General features: G+C 51.9%; 1 protein-coding gene across 5 annotated transcripts in view; it reads left to right on the top strand.

Moving 5' to 3' along the window:
- KRT8 (keratin 8) overlaps positions 1–5,051 on the top strand; it is a 34,696-nt gene extending 29,645 nt beyond the window's left edge. For all 5 annotated transcript variants that reach the window (XM_067009353.1, XM_067009351.1, XM_067009349.1 and 2 more), the window contains 8 exons: positions 714–922; positions 1,570–1,630; positions 2,110–2,205; positions 2,792–2,956; positions 3,231–3,356; positions 3,941–4,161; positions 4,304–4,362; positions 4,660–5,051. In XM_067009353.1, the coding sequence (XP_066865454.1) occupies positions 714–922; positions 1,570–1,630; positions 2,110–2,205; positions 2,792–2,956; positions 3,231–3,356; positions 3,941–4,161; positions 4,304–4,362; positions 4,660–4,826 (1,104 nt within the window). In that variant the 3' untranslated portion in view covers positions 4,827–5,051. The remainder of the gene's footprint in view (positions 1–713; positions 923–1,569; positions 1,631–2,109; positions 2,206–2,791; positions 2,957–3,230; positions 3,357–3,940; positions 4,162–4,303; positions 4,363–4,659) is intronic.
- Positions 5,052–18,156: the final 13,105 nt, after the last annotated feature.

The raw sequence follows: 18,156 nt of genomic DNA, 5'->3' as shown, positions 1-18,156 counted from the left end.
AACCTAGGACCTTTGTGTTTGGGACAGGAGGACAGGGTTGTGGATTCTGGGTAGGGTAGGGTGGGGTGGGGTTGGATGTCAGAGAACTCAAAGGGAGGGCTGTGGGGAGGAGGGTCTTCAGTTTGCAGACAGATTTACCGTGTTTCTTGCCTCTTCCCCGGCTAAAAGGGACTTTTGCACAGGGGTGGGGCTCTGGATAGGGCATACCTGAGTTCTTCTAGGCCATTGCTGGGTTGAGGAGACCAGGCTCAGAGAGGGGAAGCAATTCAAGATCAGGTAGCAGTGTTTGGCTAAAACCTAGGTCTTTTGGCGAATGCTCTCCAGGCTGTAGGGCTAAAGTTTCCTTATAGTCAATGAGTCCCTCAAAGCCACTCCAAATAATAATCATGATGATAATATTATCTGCTGTGAACAATCTACATTTTTTTCAATCATATATAAAGTGTTAATTAAAACTTGGCTACTTTTATTGACTGCAATATACAATCGAAGTCAATAAGACCCATTTGTTTTGCAAATATAGCTTCAACATAACTGCTAGCTATCCTCTTACAACCATGTATCCCCTTCTTTCCCCCCAACTCAGCACTGATGGGGTTCCAGAGACCCCACTGCTTGGGGAGTGGATGAGGGGAAAAGACAGTGCTTGCTTCATGCCCGACTTTGAGCCCTGGCCTGATGTGCGATGTGGACCTTTCTGCCTCATCATGTAGGTACGGCACCTGGAGCAGCAGAACAAGATTTTGGAGACCAAATGGAACCTTCTGCAGCAGCAGAAGACAGCCCGGAGCAACATAGACAACATGTTTGAGAGCTACATCAACAACCTCCGGCGGCAGCTGGAAACCCTGGCTCAGGAGAAGCTGAAGCTGGAAGTGGAGCTTGGCAACATGCAGGGGCTGGTAGAGGACTTCAAGACCAAGTGAGCCTCTGTCCTCCCCACCTGAAGTCATCCCACCCCGCCCGGCCCCTTGGGACCAGAGGCCTAAGACGCCAAGGCCCTCTGCTTGCTGGGCAGTGCAGTCTTATATTATTAGGGTGACCCCAGGACAAGTTTTTCTCAGGACAGTCTAGGTTTATGTCCATTGTTAATAGCACCTCCCTTCCCCCTTCAATCTCAGAGCTGTCCCAATTTGGACAACAAATTATCTGCTAATGTTTACACAGTAAACCTAAAATGGGAGACAGAGGTAGCCAACAGGCCTCTCTTGTAAACTAATAGCCCATGACTCTATTTCTTCCTTACCCCTGATTTCCAGCACATTCCAGAAAGTTCTGTCTGAGGTTTCATGTCGGTGCCTGTTGCTAATCCTCCTCATATGCCTAATCCAATGTGTATTTGTGGATCTGAAGAGAGATTTCCTGCTCCAGGCCTCCCCACTGGCTGATGATAGCATGGAGTAAGGGTGGGGAAACAGTAGCTGGTTGGGGCTGAAGGACCAGACCAGCCATCTCATATCTTCTTGCAGTTCCATTAACTGAATTTTCTAGCTATCCTTGACCTGCTGGAAAGACCCACAGCAACCTCACCTTTGCCTCCATCCTCTGATTATATCTCTTTCTCACCAGGTATGAGGAAGAGATCCAAAAGCGCACAGACATGGAGAATGAATTTGTCATCATCAAGAAGGTGAGGGAGTACCCATTCCCCCACCAGACACTGGAGGCTGGCGCTTAGAGACTCAGGCTAGAGGCTTTCTGTTCTTAAATGTTTCTAAGTAATGGGACAACATTTGGGTGCCTCCTAGGTATCTAGCACAGAAGGACAGAGAGGTAGTTAGGTGCATTTGGACAGAACTCTGGACATCAATGATGGGACATGGTTAAGAAAACGGAGCAGTAGAATTTGAGGTCTGGCTATAGAAGGCTTCTTGGAGGAGGAGGAGGAGGAGGGAAGTGGGGGAGAGGGAAGGGTGTGTAGGAAGCAGGTAAAAGTGCTGGGGCTGGGGATGCAGGTGTGATGGGGCAGAGACTGGACTGGGTCAGGCCACACACAGTGAGGTGGGGAAGACAATTAGTTAGAAAGTTTTAAGTCCAGGCCATTGGGTGCCCCTGGCTTGGGGTCAGGAGTGGGCACTCAGCTCAGGCTCCCCTCCCCCTGCCCCGCAGGATGTGGATGAAGCTTACATGAACAAGGTAGAGCTGGAGTCCCGCCTGGAAGGGCTGACTGACGAGATTAACTTCTACAGGCAACTGTATGAAGAGGTACGTTCCTGGGCGCTGGAGACTGAGGTTCCCCAGCCCCATCAGAGGCTCCTCCCAGCCCCCAGTGCATCAACAGACAAGGGCCCACCACTGAATAATTACAGCTGCCCATAGTAGCCCAGCATGGATGTTCTATATGTTCTGTCCCCCTGCATGAGGGAGAGTTTATTATCTCACTTCACAGATGAGAAAATGGCCTCAGAGAACTGCAATAGCCTGTCCAAGGTCATCATACACAGAGTGGTGACCCAGCTGCAGCTCAGGCCTGCTCTGTCCCCAGGGCGTTAGTTAGATTCTTTGGGCCGAATGAGAGCCCTCTGTGGGCACCATACTGTTAACTGAGAGTGCGGAAGGGCTCTGCCCCTCTGGTTTCTCACCCAAAGTCAGATTTCCTTTTATCCCGGCCTCATTTCATCTTTTACTTCCCTCCAAGTTCCAGGTCTTTGACCCATCTTCCTTCTTTAGGAACTTTGCCTCCTCTCCAGCCCTAACTTCCACTGTCTTGTCCTTTATGGAAGGCCCTTCTGCAGAAGGGAACTCCTTGTGTGCGGGCCCAGGGCCTCACCACCTCCCTTCCCCACCACAGGAGATCCGCGAGATGCAGTCTCAGATTTCTGACACCTCTGTGGTCCTGTCCATGGACAACAGCCGCTCTCTGGACCTGGATGGCATCATTGCCGAGGTTAAGGCCCAGTATGAGGAGATCGCCAACCGCAGCCGGGCTGAGGCTGAGACCATGTACCAGATCAAGGTGAAGAGCTGGGTCACTATAGGCTGGTGTTCCCCTTCTGGCTAGTTCTGTGCCCTAGTCCTTGAGGAGGGAGCAGGATTTCAAACTTGACTCTGCCTGCTGCGAGCTGGGCTGCCGAGCAGTGCTGGGGGACAGGGACGTCCCTGGGCCCAGAGGTGTAGAGGGGGATAGGGGAGAGATGACCTGGGTTCTGGTGACTTGGCTGAGAGGGCATTCTCCCTCGGAGGGATCGGGGAGTCCCCTCTCAACCTCACTCCTTGTCTCACATCTGCAGTACGAGGAGCTGCAGACCTTGGCTGGGAAGCACGGGGATGACCTCCGTCGCACGAAGACGGAGATTTCCGAGATGAACCGGAACATCAGCCGACTCCAGGCTGAGATCGAGGGCCTCAAAGGCCAGGTATGGGCTGGGCTGGGGCTGGGAGAGGGTCTTGGGACACCTCCAGGTGAGAGGAGATAATGCAGGAAGAGTGAGAGGTCTGGGGGTTGGGGATGGAATCCTAGACCAGAGTCAGAAGATGGAGGGGCAGCTAGAGTCCAGACTGCTCCTGGGAGGCCGAGGGGTGCTGAGGAGGCCCCTCTGTGAGGGTCGGGCAGGTAGGTTGGGGGTCCAGGATGGGTCCCCCCAAGCCTGCTTTATTATCTCTGTCTTTTATATCAGGGTAAGATTGGGCTCTGATGCTTTAAGGAAGTTTAGAAAGCAGAGATCTAGTCCAGCTGGGGGTGGGGATAATGCCACACAGCGTCCCAGGTGAGAGGTTTGTGCGGGGGAAGTGCCTGGAAGCTGCTCATATTTTCCCATTCCGCTTCCTGAATCTCACCCACCTGTAGCATTTTCTTGGATTGAGCCAGGTGGAGTTGGTTAGTCCAGGTCAGGGAGAGGGGGTCCCTAAAGGAGGGGAAAGGGAGAGCGGGTGCAGGGGGAGGAGGGCAGGAGGCAAGCAGACTCTGCTCTAACTGCGTACCTGTCCCGTCCTCCCCCAGAGGGCTTCCCTGGAGGCCGCCATTGCCGATGCGGAGCATCGTGGGGAGCTGGCCGTCAAGGATGCTCAGGCCAAGGTGGCCGAGTTGGAGGCCGCTCTGAGAACAGCCAAGCAGGACATGGCGCGGCAGCTGCGCGAATACCAGGAGCTGATGAACGTCAAGCTGGCCCTGGACGTGGAGATCGCCACCTACCGCAAGCTGCTGGAGGGCGAGGAGAGCAGGTGGGTGTGGGTGTTCTCTGACCGGCCCTGGTGCCCCATCCCTGGGACCTGGCTGGGGTGGGGAGGGGTGGGACTTGAGTCCTGTTGTCCTGGGAATAAGGCAGGGGTTGGTCCTGACATCCCATGTGTCCTCGGGGTACAGGTTGGAGTCTGGGATGCAGAACATGAGCATCCACACCAAGACCACCAGCGGGTACTCAGGTGAGTGTCCTGGTCCTGGAGGGGGCAGGTCAGGAGGGCAACTCCTATACAATTCCCTCTGGTATAGCTGAGGAACCTGGGGGCCCAGTTAAATGTCTTGTCCAAGGTCACGTAGCTAAGAGCAAAGCTCTTTCCCGCCCTGCTCCTGGTTTTCCCCAACCATCTTGGAGGAGTGAACCAGGGCGGTTCCCTATCCCTGGGGACCACGTCCGTCCGGAGTAGCAGGGAGAAGGGGGAGTGGCACCTGATGTGTGCATGGGCTCCTGTGCTCACGTGGCTGCCTCTGTTCCTGACCAGGTGGGCTGACCTCAGCCTATGGGACCCCTGGCCTCAGCTACGGCTTGGGCTCTGGAGGGGGCTCTGGCTCCTTCAGCTGTAGCAGTTCCAAGGCTGTGGTTGTGAAGAAGATTGAGACCCGTGATGGGAAGCTGGTGTCCGAGTCCTCTGACATCCTGCCTAAGTGAAAGGCTCCTGCGATTCCTCCCAGCCTCCCTGATCACTTGCTCCTGCAAGAAGGAGTTAGGCAGGGGAGTGTTGGAACCAAAGACCTGAGGCTCAGTCCCGTCCTTAGCCCAGCCCTGGGGGAGTCAACTGCCTGGGGCTCCCTCTCTTGCCCATGCCCCCAACTAAAAGCCAATCCAAGTGTCTTTTTCAGAATAAAGCTTCAGCTGGCTCTGCCAACACATTTTGCTGTGTGCAGCCCTTGTCTGTCAATGGGGTGGGAGAGAGGTGGTCAGGAGGCCTCCGTCTGGGATCAGAAGGCTGGGGTTGGGGGACACGTGGAGGAAAGTCTGGCCTCCTCCAGGCTGTTCCCAGAGAGACTTCTTTGCTGAAAAACCTCGTTGATGCCTTGGTTTCAAATACCCCATTTCATTTTATCTGTGCAACAAACCCTGCTGGGGAGCAGAGCAGGTTTTAGATTGGAATATCAGGAGGTTTCCTTTCCCATAGGCCTCACAGGAGGTCGGCATCAGGACCAGGGCCAGAGAGACCAAGTAATTAGCCTAATTAAAAAGTGGCTGACTGGGATTCGAACCCAGGACCGTCCAGTTCTCAAGCCTGTCTTCCTCAGCCAGGCATATGGCATTTCCTCGGTGGGAGAGGTGTCTTTGTACATCTTTCCTTAGCAGCTGGGGACAAGGAATCCTGGTTTTCCCATCCCTTCAGAGCCCCAAAGTCCATTCTCAGCAGCTGGGTGTGTCACACCCACAATTTCTAAAAGCCAAGATAGTATAGGATTTGGCATTGACAGACGGCCTCTTCCGTGCTTCACTCGGTAACACCCACCCCCATGGCTCCCCACCACCCCTTTCCACCCATTTACATGCAGTGTTTGTACCATATACAGCTGAGTATGTAAAGGGTGTGTGCGTTCTGTGTTTGCAGATGGAGGGCGTGCTGTGTGTATTTGGGTGTGGATGGGTCCTGTGAAGTGTGTAAAGGGGTTTTGCTTGTCTCGGGGCAGGAGCGGGGCTGGGTGGAGCAGTGGCTCCACTGCCACCACCCATGGACTACCCGGCAGACACGCTGGCCCCTTAGTGCTGGACTAAGTGTGGAACATGCCCTTACTTAGAATGGCTGAGATGGGGGCATTTTCAGACTTTCCCAAACACTAAAGGAGAATGAACAAACCTATGCAGAGGGTCCAGTAGTTGGGACAGCCTGGAGCAGGAAGCTCAGGTTCTGGTCCTGCTGTGAGGTCTCCCAGGGCTCCTTTCCCTGGACTCTAGGCTTCCCAGGTCCTGGGCTCCCAACCAGGGGCCCATCTCACTACCTCCCTAGCTGCCCACCTCAATGGAGCTGCTTCCGGACCAAGCCCCGGCATTCTACCTCCTCCGCCCCCTCCACCCATTCCTGGGACCAGGGCCAGGGTTCTGGACTCTGTCACAATAAAGGACTTAACTCTTCCATGAGAAAATTTAACAGTGCCATTATCTAGAGCAGTGTCTCAACTATTGTGGCAGCAGCTCTCAGTACGAAATTCATTTTAATCACAACCTGCAAACTTTTTTTTTTTTTTTTTTTGCGGTGCGGGCCTCTCACCGTTGTGGCCCCTCCCGTTGCAGAGCACAGGCTCTGGACGCGCAGGCCCAGCGGCCATGGCTCACGGGCCCAGCCGCTCCACAGCATGTGGGATCTTCCCAGACCGGGGCATGAACCCACGTCCCCCGCATCAGCAGGCGGACTCCCAACCACTGCACAACCAGGGAAGCCCCTGCAAACGTTTATATCTATATAACTGAAAGAAAAATTTCATAAAACCGTACCAACCTTCTGCCCTCTGTTCATGTGTGACTGGCCATCTTACTAGGTCCCTGGAGCCCAGAGGGTGGTGTTAGAGCCCAGAGCAGGCGCAGTACCCAGTGAGAGAAATCTGTCCACTGAGGCCCCAAGTCAGTATTTTCAACTGTAGCCCACCCGATCCTCCTGGAAGCCAGCCACCTGTCTTACTGGGCCCTGCCCCGGGGGCAGTGGGCACATGGTTGGGGAGGGGGCGGGCAGGCAGCCAAAGGCCCCACCAATGTTCTCCTGGAGTTTCCACACCCCCGACCTGCTGCTTGCTTAGGGAAAGGCAGGAAAGCTCCAGGGAGAATTCCCTTTCCCTCTCCCCCTCCTCCTTCCTTTCTTGGTTATTGTGCATTTACTATGTGATCAAGGACACTCGGCATTTAGGAGACACCATCTCATCTACCTTTCAGTATTTAATGATGTAAAGGAGCTGGATCTCCAATTCTCATTTAGGGGAGACACCGAGGAAGGATGAACGCTAACATTTCTTTAATACCTATTTGGTGGTAGATCTTGTGCTTCAGCACATTTCAACCTTCCAAGGATCCTGTGAGGCAGGTATTAAAATCTCTCTTCTTTCAGGAGCTGTTTTTCCAGCTACCCTGTGGTTTTGGTAGGTGCGACCCTCACAGCACCGCTTCTCTGGGGCCACAAGGGTGGAGGGAGCCAAGCTTGGCCAGTCACAGCCCCCTTTGTTATTTTTTTGCTCAGGTATAATACCAAATGTAATAGAATGCAGAAAGTACTCGATGGATTTTTACTTACATTCACACTGTAATATAGAACATTTCCTGTGTCATAGAAGAGTCCCTTGGGCCCCTTGCCAGGGTGCTGGGTTTTTTTTTTTTATATTGAAGTATAGTTGACTTACAATGTTGTGTTAATTTCTGGTATACAGCAAGGTGATTCCTCTCTCTCTCTCTCTTCTTTTCTAGATTCTTTTCAATTATAGGTTATTACAAGATATTAAATACGGTTGCCTGTGCTATACAGTGGAACCTGTTGTTTATCTGTTTTATATAGAGCAGTGTGTATTTGTTAATCCTCAACTCCTAATTTATCCCTGGCCCCTCCCCCATATCCCCGTTGGTAACCATAAATTTGTTTTCTATGTCTGCAAGGTGCACTTTAAAAAACGCAAATCAAAAGAAAATGCAGGGCTTCCTGGTGGTGCAGTGGTTGAGAGTCCGCCTGCCAATGCAGGGCACACGGGTTCAAGCCCTGGTCCGGGAAGATCCCACGTGCCGCGGAGCAACAGGGCCGGTGCGTCACAGCTACTGAGCCTGCGCTCTAGAGCCGTGGGCCACAACTACTGAAGCCCACGCACCACAAGGAAGAGTAGCCCCCACTCACCGCAACTAGAGGAAAGCCCGCGTGCAGCAACAGAGACCCAGTGCAACCAAAAATAAATAAATAAATGAATAAATCATTCACTTTATTTTAAAAAAAAAAGAAAATGCAAATCAGATTCAGTTACTCTCCTACTTAGCCCCCTGCAATGTTGCCGCCCAGGATAAAGCCCCAGGCCCTGCCTTGGCCCACAGCCTGGGCCTGCTCAGCCCCCAGCCCTCCTCAGCGCCGTCCCCCGCCCCCCAGACAGCGCTCCTACAGAGAGCGTGCGCTCTCTGACTCAGTGGTGCGGCTTAGCGCTCACATCACATTACTTCCTCACAGGGCCATTGCACATGTTGTTGTCTGCTTGGAACACGACGGCTTTTCTCTGCGGGCTTCCGAGCTTCCAGGGATTCTGCAGAGTGCAGCTCAAATGCAACTTCTGCAGGAAAGCCCCTGGACTCCACAGGCCAGGTGGGGTATTTCTAGAATAAGTTCTCAAAGCATTTCTTGTAGATTGCAGTCATTTATTCATCTGCAGCGGTATTTTACTAATGTCAACCTTATTTGATAGACTGTAAGCTCCATGGGGGCGAGGACCCCTTCACATATGCCTGGCTCTTCACTGATTCTTTTTTTTTTAAATTGAAGTATAGGTAATTTACAGTGTTGTGTTGATTTCTGCTGTACAGCAAAGCGATTCAGTTATACGTGTATATATATAGTCTTAAAAAAAATTATTTATTTATTTATTTATTTATGTCTGCGTTGGGTCTTCGTTGCTGTGTGCGGGCTTTCTCTAGTTGTGGCGAGCGATCAAGGGCTACTCTTCTTTTCGGTGAGTGTGCTTCTCATTGCGGTGGCTTCTCTTGTTGCTGAGCAGGAGTTCTAGGCTCACGGGCTTCAGCAGTTGTGGCACGTGGGCTTAGCAGTTGTGGCTTGCAAGCTCTAGAGCGCAGGCTCAGTAGTTGTGGTGCATGGGCTTAGTTGCTCTGCGGCATGTGGGATCTTCCAGGACCAGGGCTCGAACCCGTGCCCCCTGCACTGGCAGGCGGATTCTTAACCACTGTGCCACCAGGGAAGTCCCTATATATTCTTTTAAAATATTCTTTTCCATTATGGTTTATCACAGGATATTGAATATAGTTCCCTGTGCTATACAGTAGGACCTTGTTTATCCATCCACTGATTCTTGGGTACCTAGCAGAGCATCAGACCCATAGCAGGTGGTCAATAAAAAAATTATTAAATAATTATTAAATAAAAGAATGAAGGAATGGGTATTTCCCTGGAGGTCCAGTGGTTAGGACTCCATGCTCTCATTGCTGAGGGCCTGGGTTTGATCCCTTGTCAGGGAACTAAAAATCCCACAAGCAGTGCAGTGCAGCCACAAAAAAAAAAAAAAAAAAAGCGAATGAGGGAACTGTTTCCAGATTGATGGTCATCTATTATTTATTTATTTTCTGCCATTTTAATTTTTTAAAACTCCTTCCTTTTGGGGAAGATAGAGATCCATTTGCTCAGGCCTAGTCCAGGAGGAGATGATGTATTGGTCTTTTGAAGCGTCTCCCTGTCAAGTGGACTTAGCCACATGTTAGCAATAGACAGTCCTCTGTAAGGGCCCGGGAAGGAGTGGAAAGAGCAGAGTTAGGGCTGGGCTTGGCGTAAATGTGCCTAGCAGTGTGCCTGGCACCTGGACGCTGGGGAGGAGGTTGGCAGAGGTGAATACAAAAGAGCTAACATAGGGTCCTTGATCTCAAAGTACTTCCAGCTTACCTGGAAAAACAATACACATCCCAGAAACGTCCAGGCGGTGTGTTCATTCATGGAAACATTCATTGGTCATCTGGGGTGAACCAGACACTGGAAGAAGGTCTAGATGCTTGGCACGTGGCAAGGTGAGGAGCTGTTGTGCATGGTGGACTTAGCAGTGATTTAGTGCAGCATTGACTGCTAGTAGTCCTCCAATGCCTGTTCCCTCTCTTTTCCTCAGTAGGTAGAATCCCACTTTTTAGTTGGGCACCTGGCTACCCGGAAAAAAGACTACATTTTTCTGCCTTCTTTGCGGTTTGTTGTGGCCATGTGAGAAAGGGATAGAAGTGGAAGTGGAGGGTGCAACTTCTGGGAAGTGTTCTTCTTTTTTCTTTTTTTTTTTCTTAAGTGCCGACTTTATTCCAGACATCATTTGGGGCCTTTGGGATACAGCAGTGTCCCTGTCCTCAAGAAGGCTTATTCTAGTAAAAAGCACACTTATCTCTCTTCTAGGACACGAAGAAGGTAACTTCCTTTTACAGAATTCTTCATTGTTAAGGTAGCATGGTACTTGCATTGATACCTTTGCATTATCCAATACCTTAGCCCAAACTTTACTTTTTTTAAAAAACATCTTTATTGGGGTATAATTGCTTTACAATGGCATGTTAGTTTCTGCTTTATAACAAAGTGAATCAGCTATACATATATCCCCATATCTCCTCCCTCTTGCGTCTCCCTCCCATCTTCCCTATCCCACCCCTCTAGGCGGTCACAAAGCACCACCGAGCTGATCTCTGGGAAGTGTTCTTAAAGGGAGAGAGCGTGAGCTGTTTCTTTTGGCTCTCCTTTCTTCTGGTGGGAATGCATATGTGATGGTTGCAGTTCAGCAGCTATCTTGGACCATGAGGTGACCTGGGGAACGGAAGCTACCCTTGGTAGAGCAAAGGAGAGTTGGGACCTGGGTCCATGGCACCATGAAATACCATACTAACCTTGGACAGATTATCTGTATATGTCTGGAAAATTGAGAGAGAAATAGGCTTCTGTCTGGATTGAGCCACTCTTATTTTGGGTTTTCCTGTACTCTCAGCTGAGCTAATTCTAATATAGTGAGCCTGTCAGCCTGTCTCAGGGGTGTAGCTGCCAGAGGAGCCTGGAGGATAAGCAGAGAGAGCACTGACTGGGATAAGCAAACTGGCTTCCAACCCCGGCCTGCATCCTGCCCTTGACTTGCTCTGGGATATTTGGGAAACCCCTCCCCTCTCTGGGTCTCAGTCCCCTCTTCCTGGACAAAGAGGGCTAGACTTTCGGGTTGCTATGATATCTTCTAGCTCTGCCATTTTATCTTCTCGACATTTTGGTGAGTCATGGAGGCCCAGAATGCCAAGCTGAGAAATTTGAACTTGATCTCAGAAGTGGTGGTGTCACTGAAGATTTTTTTGATGGGGGGCCAGGAAGTGAATTTCTGGAGGCAGTGTTTTAGGAAGATGAACCTGGCAGGTCCTAACAGGGACACGTGACTAAAGTGGGGCGGGCACTGGGTGAGGGTCAGAAGACCTGGTGGACACCCTGGCTCTGCCGATCATGGCATCTGTGACCTTGGGCATGCTGCCTCCTCTCTCTGAACTTCAGTTTGCTGCCTGTGACACGGGGACAATCAACACGGCCCATCCAGGGTGGTTGTGAAGACTGGAACTGGTCATGCATGTGAAGGTGTCTTTTGAACTGTAAATGAAGACACTTGCTCTTTCCCTCAGATCTCTCTCAGGATGAATATTCTCCGCCTTCCCTTCTGTGTCTCTCGCCCACCCTGGTGCACCACATTCACTCCCCATAAGAGCAGGGAGCCTCCCTGGGAAGAAGGCAAAGGAACCCGAAGGCATCTACCTGCTCCCTGCCCCCTTCCCCACTTCTCTTAGGTTTTTTTCTCCTCACTTCTGTGTGTACTTGAGCTTTGCAATTTTCAAAGTGCTTACAAAGTCTTCTCCTCGTTTGGTTCTCACATGTTCTCTGAGAGGAAGGTTCAAGTCTCATTTTATTTTATTTTAAGCAAAAAAAAATTTTAAACTACAAATCTTAAATTTTTTAATTAAAAAATATCTCTAGTTACATGAAGTAATACCTCCAACTCACTGTAAAGAACTGTATTGTGCAGGACGTTTATTTAATACGATAGTGAGTCTGTAAACTCAGTCTCCTTCTACTATCACTCCTTTCATTCAGAAACATACTTGCAATATCGTCAAGTCTCATTTTATAGGTGAAAAATGACGCCCAAGGCTGGGGAGAGGGAGTCACTTGCTCAGGGTTGCCTGGCTATTTGGGGGGCAGAACTTGGGTCAGAACAAGGGCCTCAACCTGAGCTTTTCCCAGATTATTTTACTTGCCCAGATTCTTTTAACCTAGGGGAAAGTTGCAGGATTACAGTAAAGGACAAAGGAGTGGACCACCCTGGTGGGTGCGCCTGGGGTAGTGGAGAGGAGGGCGGTACAAGTTCACGGTTGGTTCCCGTGGGGGTCACTTTAGTCAGGTTTCTGGCGCCACCTGGAGGGAGATTTGGGAAGTGCGGCCAACCACCCCCACCCCCTCTCCGCCCCCCAATGCAGCCTGCTCCTGGCTTCAGGATGTTTCCTCTAACACTCCCTTTCCTTCCAGCTACTGGTCTATTTTGGGGGCTTATTGGAACAGAGAATGTAGGTAACTTGGAGTTTTGTTTTTTGGTTTAGGAGGTCAAAATACAAATGCCCACAGGGGTCAGACCACTAATGTAAAAGAGGAAAGTGAGTCTGGGGTAAGAAACTGTGGATAGACACAGGTTGTTTGCACGTGAAAAATGCTGGAATATTCTTCTGCTCACAAAGAATTGTGTTTTCCATTTTCTTTCTTGAAACCTGCTGGCCTTTCATTCTCTCACTGTAGATTGAAAGATGGGTGCAGGGATGGTTTAATTTTCTTTTTAGCTCTATCATAAGGTGGTCCAAGTGTAGAAAAGGCATCTGACATTCGGCTTCATTGTTGGGACAATAAAAGGGAATGGTGAGGACTATGGCCAACTAGAATTACTGATAATCCCTGGGCCAGAGGCACCCCTTCCATGGGGCTCTTGTTTTAGCAGGCTCTGCTCTGTTATCCTCCGGCTCTGACTCTTGACCCTTAGTGGGGAGTCCACTAAGAGTCTCTCTCTGCCCACCCAGAGAGAGCTGTGTCTCCCCAACCCTGTCCAGATGGACCTGAGCTCACTTCCAGAAACTGCTGGGCTTCTTCCCTGGGCCCTATCTCCCTTGAACCTCTAGCTCTGACAGTGGCTATGGGATGGTTGACTTGGGGGTGGATGGGTGTCCAGAGCTGACCCATCCCATCAGGCAGCCACCAGCCACATGCAGCGATGGAGGATTTGAAACATGGCCAGGCTGAATTGGGACGTGCTGTAAGTATAAAATACATAGCACATCTTGAAGACAGTATGAGAAAGAATGAATATAAAATATTCATAATTTGAAATATTGATTACATGTTGAAATAATATTTTGGATATATTGGGTTAAATATGTGTACTATTAAAATGAATTCCACCTATTCCTTTTTACTTTATGAAGTAGCTACTAGAAAATTTAATATTCCATATGTGGCTGGCATTTGTAGCTCACATTCTATTTCTATTGGGCTCATACAGAGGGCCCTTGGAAGACTTGTTAGGGTGTCCACAGGCCTGTGCACGAGGGCCCTTCAAATATGGGGTGAGATTTAGGATGCAGCTGGGTCAGAAGAGCATGGGGCTGTGGGTCTCCCTTTGCAACCCGTCCTGGCTCCCCAGATGCTGGGGCCAGGCCTAGGGTGGCTTCTCTCCTTAGCCCCTGCCCGCTGTAGACATGCAGGGATTCCAGAGCTTTCAACTTTGCAACAGAGATCAGAAATCTGGATTTTTACAAGAAATCTCTTGATTTAAAAATGTTGGCAACTAATTCAAACGTTTGGAAAAAACATTGTCCTGGCCAAGACCTCACAAGCCACAGAAAATATACCTTTGGGCTCTGGTTCAAAGTAGGGAGACTGAGGGACTTCCCTGGCGGTCCAGTGGTTAAGACTCTGCGATCCCTGGTGGGGAACTAACATTCCGCATATTGCATGGCGTGGCCAAAACCAAACAAACCAACAAAACCAAACCAAAACCAAAACCCAAAACCCAAAACCAAAACAAAACAGAGAACGGAGACTGAAGTCAGAGAGAAAGCTTAGCTTGGTCCCCATAGCATAGGAGCCCGAATCACCATAGAAGGACTGAGGGGAAGCAGATGAAAGGGGCTGCAAAATCTCCACCACCAGCTCCCACCTCAGTCCAGCATTGGTATTAGGGGGAAGTGAAGTGCTGGGGACCCAAGGGACACAGAGAGCCCCAGATTTTCCTCTTTCCCTGCAGCCCGCTGCTCAGTCTGTCTGGACCTCTGAAAGATGGGCAGTAACTGTGGGCTATGCTCAGAAGGAAGTAGGTCGGATGTGGGCAAATAGGGGGTTCAACAGGTGTCCACTGGGAGGCAGCAGAGGAGCAGGGAAGAAGCAGCTCCACAGGCTCCTTAGAGCAGCGCTGGCCGGCTGGTTGCATCCTCCGCATTCCAGGAGCCAGACCTGGAAGGTGCGTTGCAGGCCACCACAAGTCCACAGAGAGCCTGCATGCAAATCAAAGGAAGCTCTCATCCTCCGGGGGGGTTGCATCCCTAGGTCAGGGTCTGGCTTGATAAGTGGAACTTAGGGTGGATTTTAGTCCCCATCCACCTATGCCCTACCCGCCTGGCAACCCAGGGGGCGCTGTTGTGGTGGTGGAGGATCTGAGGGCTGAGGGGACCGAAGTCTGGAGGTGGGCAGCCCTGATCCTGCAGGTGTGTGCGGTTCGCTCCACTGGTGCTTTGAGTTCCAGGTGAGAGCTGGCAGGGGTTCCCACACTGACAGGTGCCAGTTGCTGACTTCCGCCTTTCCGGCAGGTGGCAGGCTCCAGGTTCCATCGGCAGAGCCGACTGAGGCTGGGGTGAGAGGGCCCTGCCAAGGGCTGGCAGGTGAAGCTGGGGAGGGGGGTGAGCTTGGCAGGGTCCAGGAGGATGGGCACAGCAGGCATCGGAGGCGGGTGGGATTTCTCGTTCTGGAGGAGGGGACACCCGCCCCTGGCACTTGGGTCAGCAGCACAGAGGCCGGTGCTGTGTTCCGGAGGCTCAGAGAGGGAAGTCACTGTGCGTCTGGGCAGAGCCAGGGCCTTTTTACTCCAAGTCTGTTCTTCTGCCCCCAAAGCACTCCTTCAGGTTGCTTCTGATCATGTCTCACCCCAGCCCAAATCCCTTTTTTGGAGTCACCCAAGCCCCTGAGCTTGGCACTCAAGGCCCTGCCTGCCCTGGCTGAAGACCACCTCTGCAGCTGCAACCCCACCATTTCCCCGCCCCCCCCATCAGCGGCTCAGCTCCTTGCAGGTTCCTGGAGGAAGCCGCACACCCTCACACCCCTTGCTCTTTGTGTGCACTTTCCCCTGCCGGCAATGTGGGCTCCCTCTGGCTCCTCTTAAGTCCTCCTGACCCTTCCAATCCTGACCCTTCTGAGGCTGGGCTCCCAGTTCCCCTGTACTCCAACCTATGGCTGTTTTCTCTGTGTTGCTTCCCCCCACCCTTTGCCCCAGCAGATGGTGAGCTTCGTGAGTCTGCCTGGAGTGCATTCTATATCCCTATGCCTGGTAGGAAGGCCTGACTATATCCCCCTTCCCACCCTTCCAGCTGCAGCCTTGCCATCACAGAAGACTGGCGGGGAGCCAGGTGTGTGTGTGTGCATGTGTATGCATGTTTCTGTGTGTGTGCATGTGTGCTCATACGTGTGCATGCTAAGTGCACATACAGAGGGCCTCAGGCAGCAGAGACAAGGACTAATTCACATGGGAGCTAATATGTGCACAGGTGCAGGCAGGCACAGACAGACTGTTCACATCGACCTGGCAAGACAGAGCTCCGTATGCAGTGTGGGGTTTACTTAAAAAAAAACACCAGGGCTTCCCTGGTGGCGCAGGGGTTGAGAATCCACCTGCCAATGCAGGGGGCACGGGTTTGAGCCCTGGTCCGGGAAGATCCCACATGCGGCGGAGCAACTAAGCCGTGAGCCACAACTACTGAGCCTGCACTCTAGAGCCCGCGAGCTACAACTACTGAAGCCCACGAGCCACAACTACTGAAGCCCGCGTGCCTAGAGCCCATGCTCCGCAACAAGAGAAGCCACTGCAAAGAGAAGCCCACGCACCTCAATGAAGAGTGGCCCCTGCTTGCCGTAACTAGAGAAAGCACACGCGCAGCAACGAAGACCCAACACGGCCAAAAATAAATAAATAAAATAAATAAATAAAAAATACTTTCACTGAAGTACATATACATACAGAGAAGTACTCATGTCAAAAGTATACAGCTTGACAAGTTTTTGCAAACCGAACACATCATGCTACCATCACCCAGATCAAGAAAGCGCAGGGCCAGCACCTGCAGCCCACAGTAGGGCCTTTTTTTTTTTTTTTTTTTTTTTTGGTACGCAGGCTTCTCACTGCTGTGGCCTCTCCCGTTGCGGAGCACAGGCTCCGGACACGCAGGCTCAGCGGCCATGGCTCATGGGCCCAGCCGCTCCGCGGCATGTGGGATCTTCCCGGACCGGAGCACAAACCCGTGTCCCCTGCATCGGCAGGCGGACTCTCAACCACTGCGCCGCCAGGGAAGCCCAGTAGGGGCTTTTAAAAAGCCTGTAACTTGATTCTGAAGCTGGGAGGGGGTGGCGAGACGGTGTGGGAGGAGAAATTCTGGGGGGCTTCAGACTTCCACCTGTCTCCCCTCCAGAGTCTGGGCTGCTCTAGGAGATTTACTGCTTTTTGAACCCAGGCCCTCTCCCTAATGCCTCCGTTTTGTCATGCCCGTCCTCCTCTAGCACCCTGGCTGCCAGGCCCTGGCATGGCCCCCTCCTTGGGCGGCAGGCCCAGGGCCTATTTCTTTTCCCAGTCTACCTCGGGAGCCGTAGGGTCCCTATGGCCCTGTGCTCAAATCAGCTGATGGCCAGCTTGTGCTTTTCTCCCACGCCCAAGGGGCAGACTCTGGGAGTGCGTGGCTTCTGGGGTGACATCTGCTCCAGCCAGGCTTGTCATAACTATAGAATATGGACAGAACAGGGATGAATGAAGCCCACCCAGTGTCCTAGAACTGCAAACACGAGGCGGATACAAAGACCTGCCCCCTAAAATCGGCACTCCCAGGATGGAGCTGGCTTGATTGTGTTTGGGACAATTATAAACACCCAGTGACACTGTGCAGGTCTGAGTGACTGGACACGCACAGGGACACTGTTTTGACTGTGCCTGTTTTACGGAGACTGCATGGAACCCTGTGTGTGTGGCAGGGGGTTGTCGTGTCTGGTGGTGCTGGCACGCTGGGTGTGACAGGCCGGGAGTGGATGGTTGGGTGTATGTGTGTGTCGGGCTGTGTGTGTGGGGCTGTGAGAAGGGCTGGTTGTGTCCGCTTGCTTGGGAACCCATGTGTGCGCACGGATGTCTGCTGGTAAGGGGATAGGGCGGGGAGAGTTGTAGCTCTGGGCGTGTTTGCTCACTGCAATCAGGAGGTCACCTGTTCCTGTGGGGACCCAGTGCTGGTGAAGAGAGGTCAATCTGGAGAAGCAGAAAGAACAAGGGGGTGGTGGTCGGAGGATGCGGATGGGCTGTCCCTTCCCCCCGAGGGTCTTGTCTGTGGGGCCCTCCTCTTGCCTCCCAGCTTTGGGGGTCAGTCACCCTGCCCACTGCCTGCCTGCCCACTGCCTGCAGAAGTGGGCTAGGTGGGGACTTCCCCGGTGGTCTAGTGGGTAAGAGTCCGCACTCCCAATGTCGGGTTCGATCCCTGGTCGGGGAACTAGATCTCACACGCATGCCGCAACTGAGAGTCCGAATGCTGCAACTAAAAAAAAAAAGATCCCGCATGCCGCGACTAAAGATCCTGCATGCTGCAACTAAGACCCAGCGCAGTCTAAATAAATACATATTTAAAAAAAAAAACCTTAAAAAAAAAATAAAAGAAAGAAAGAAATGGGCTAGGTGGAGCCCGGGCTGGGGCCCAGATGCTGAGGTGGCAGGCAGACCTGGGAGGAGGGAGTGGGGCTGGTGACAAGCCAGAACGGCAGCCAGAAGCATGGGGCACCCTGCCCTGTGTTGAGTTGGCAGCTGGCGGGGCCCCACCTAAGCAGGCCAGGGCAGGCAGGGCAAGGTATGTCTTGGGCCAGGGAGGGGATGGAGCTGATGCGGCAAGCCTGGGCCTTGTTTGGCCAAGATGGAAGGTTGAGGGGCAGCCGGGGTGGATTCCTTTCGTGATGGGGGCAGTGTGTCTGTGCCTGCTTACTCTTATTATTGTACATGTGATTGAGTTGCTTATG

Source organism: Kogia breviceps, chromosome 12 (assembly GCF_026419965.1).
Source record: "Kogia breviceps isolate mKogBre1 chromosome 12, mKogBre1 haplotype 1, whole genome shotgun sequence".
In the NCBI taxonomy this organism is placed as follows: Eukaryota; Metazoa; Chordata; class Mammalia; order Artiodactyla; family Physeteridae; genus Kogia; species Kogia breviceps.
The sequence above is the reverse complement of the archived record's forward strand: the minus strand, read 5'-3'. Positions and strand labels throughout refer to the sequence as shown.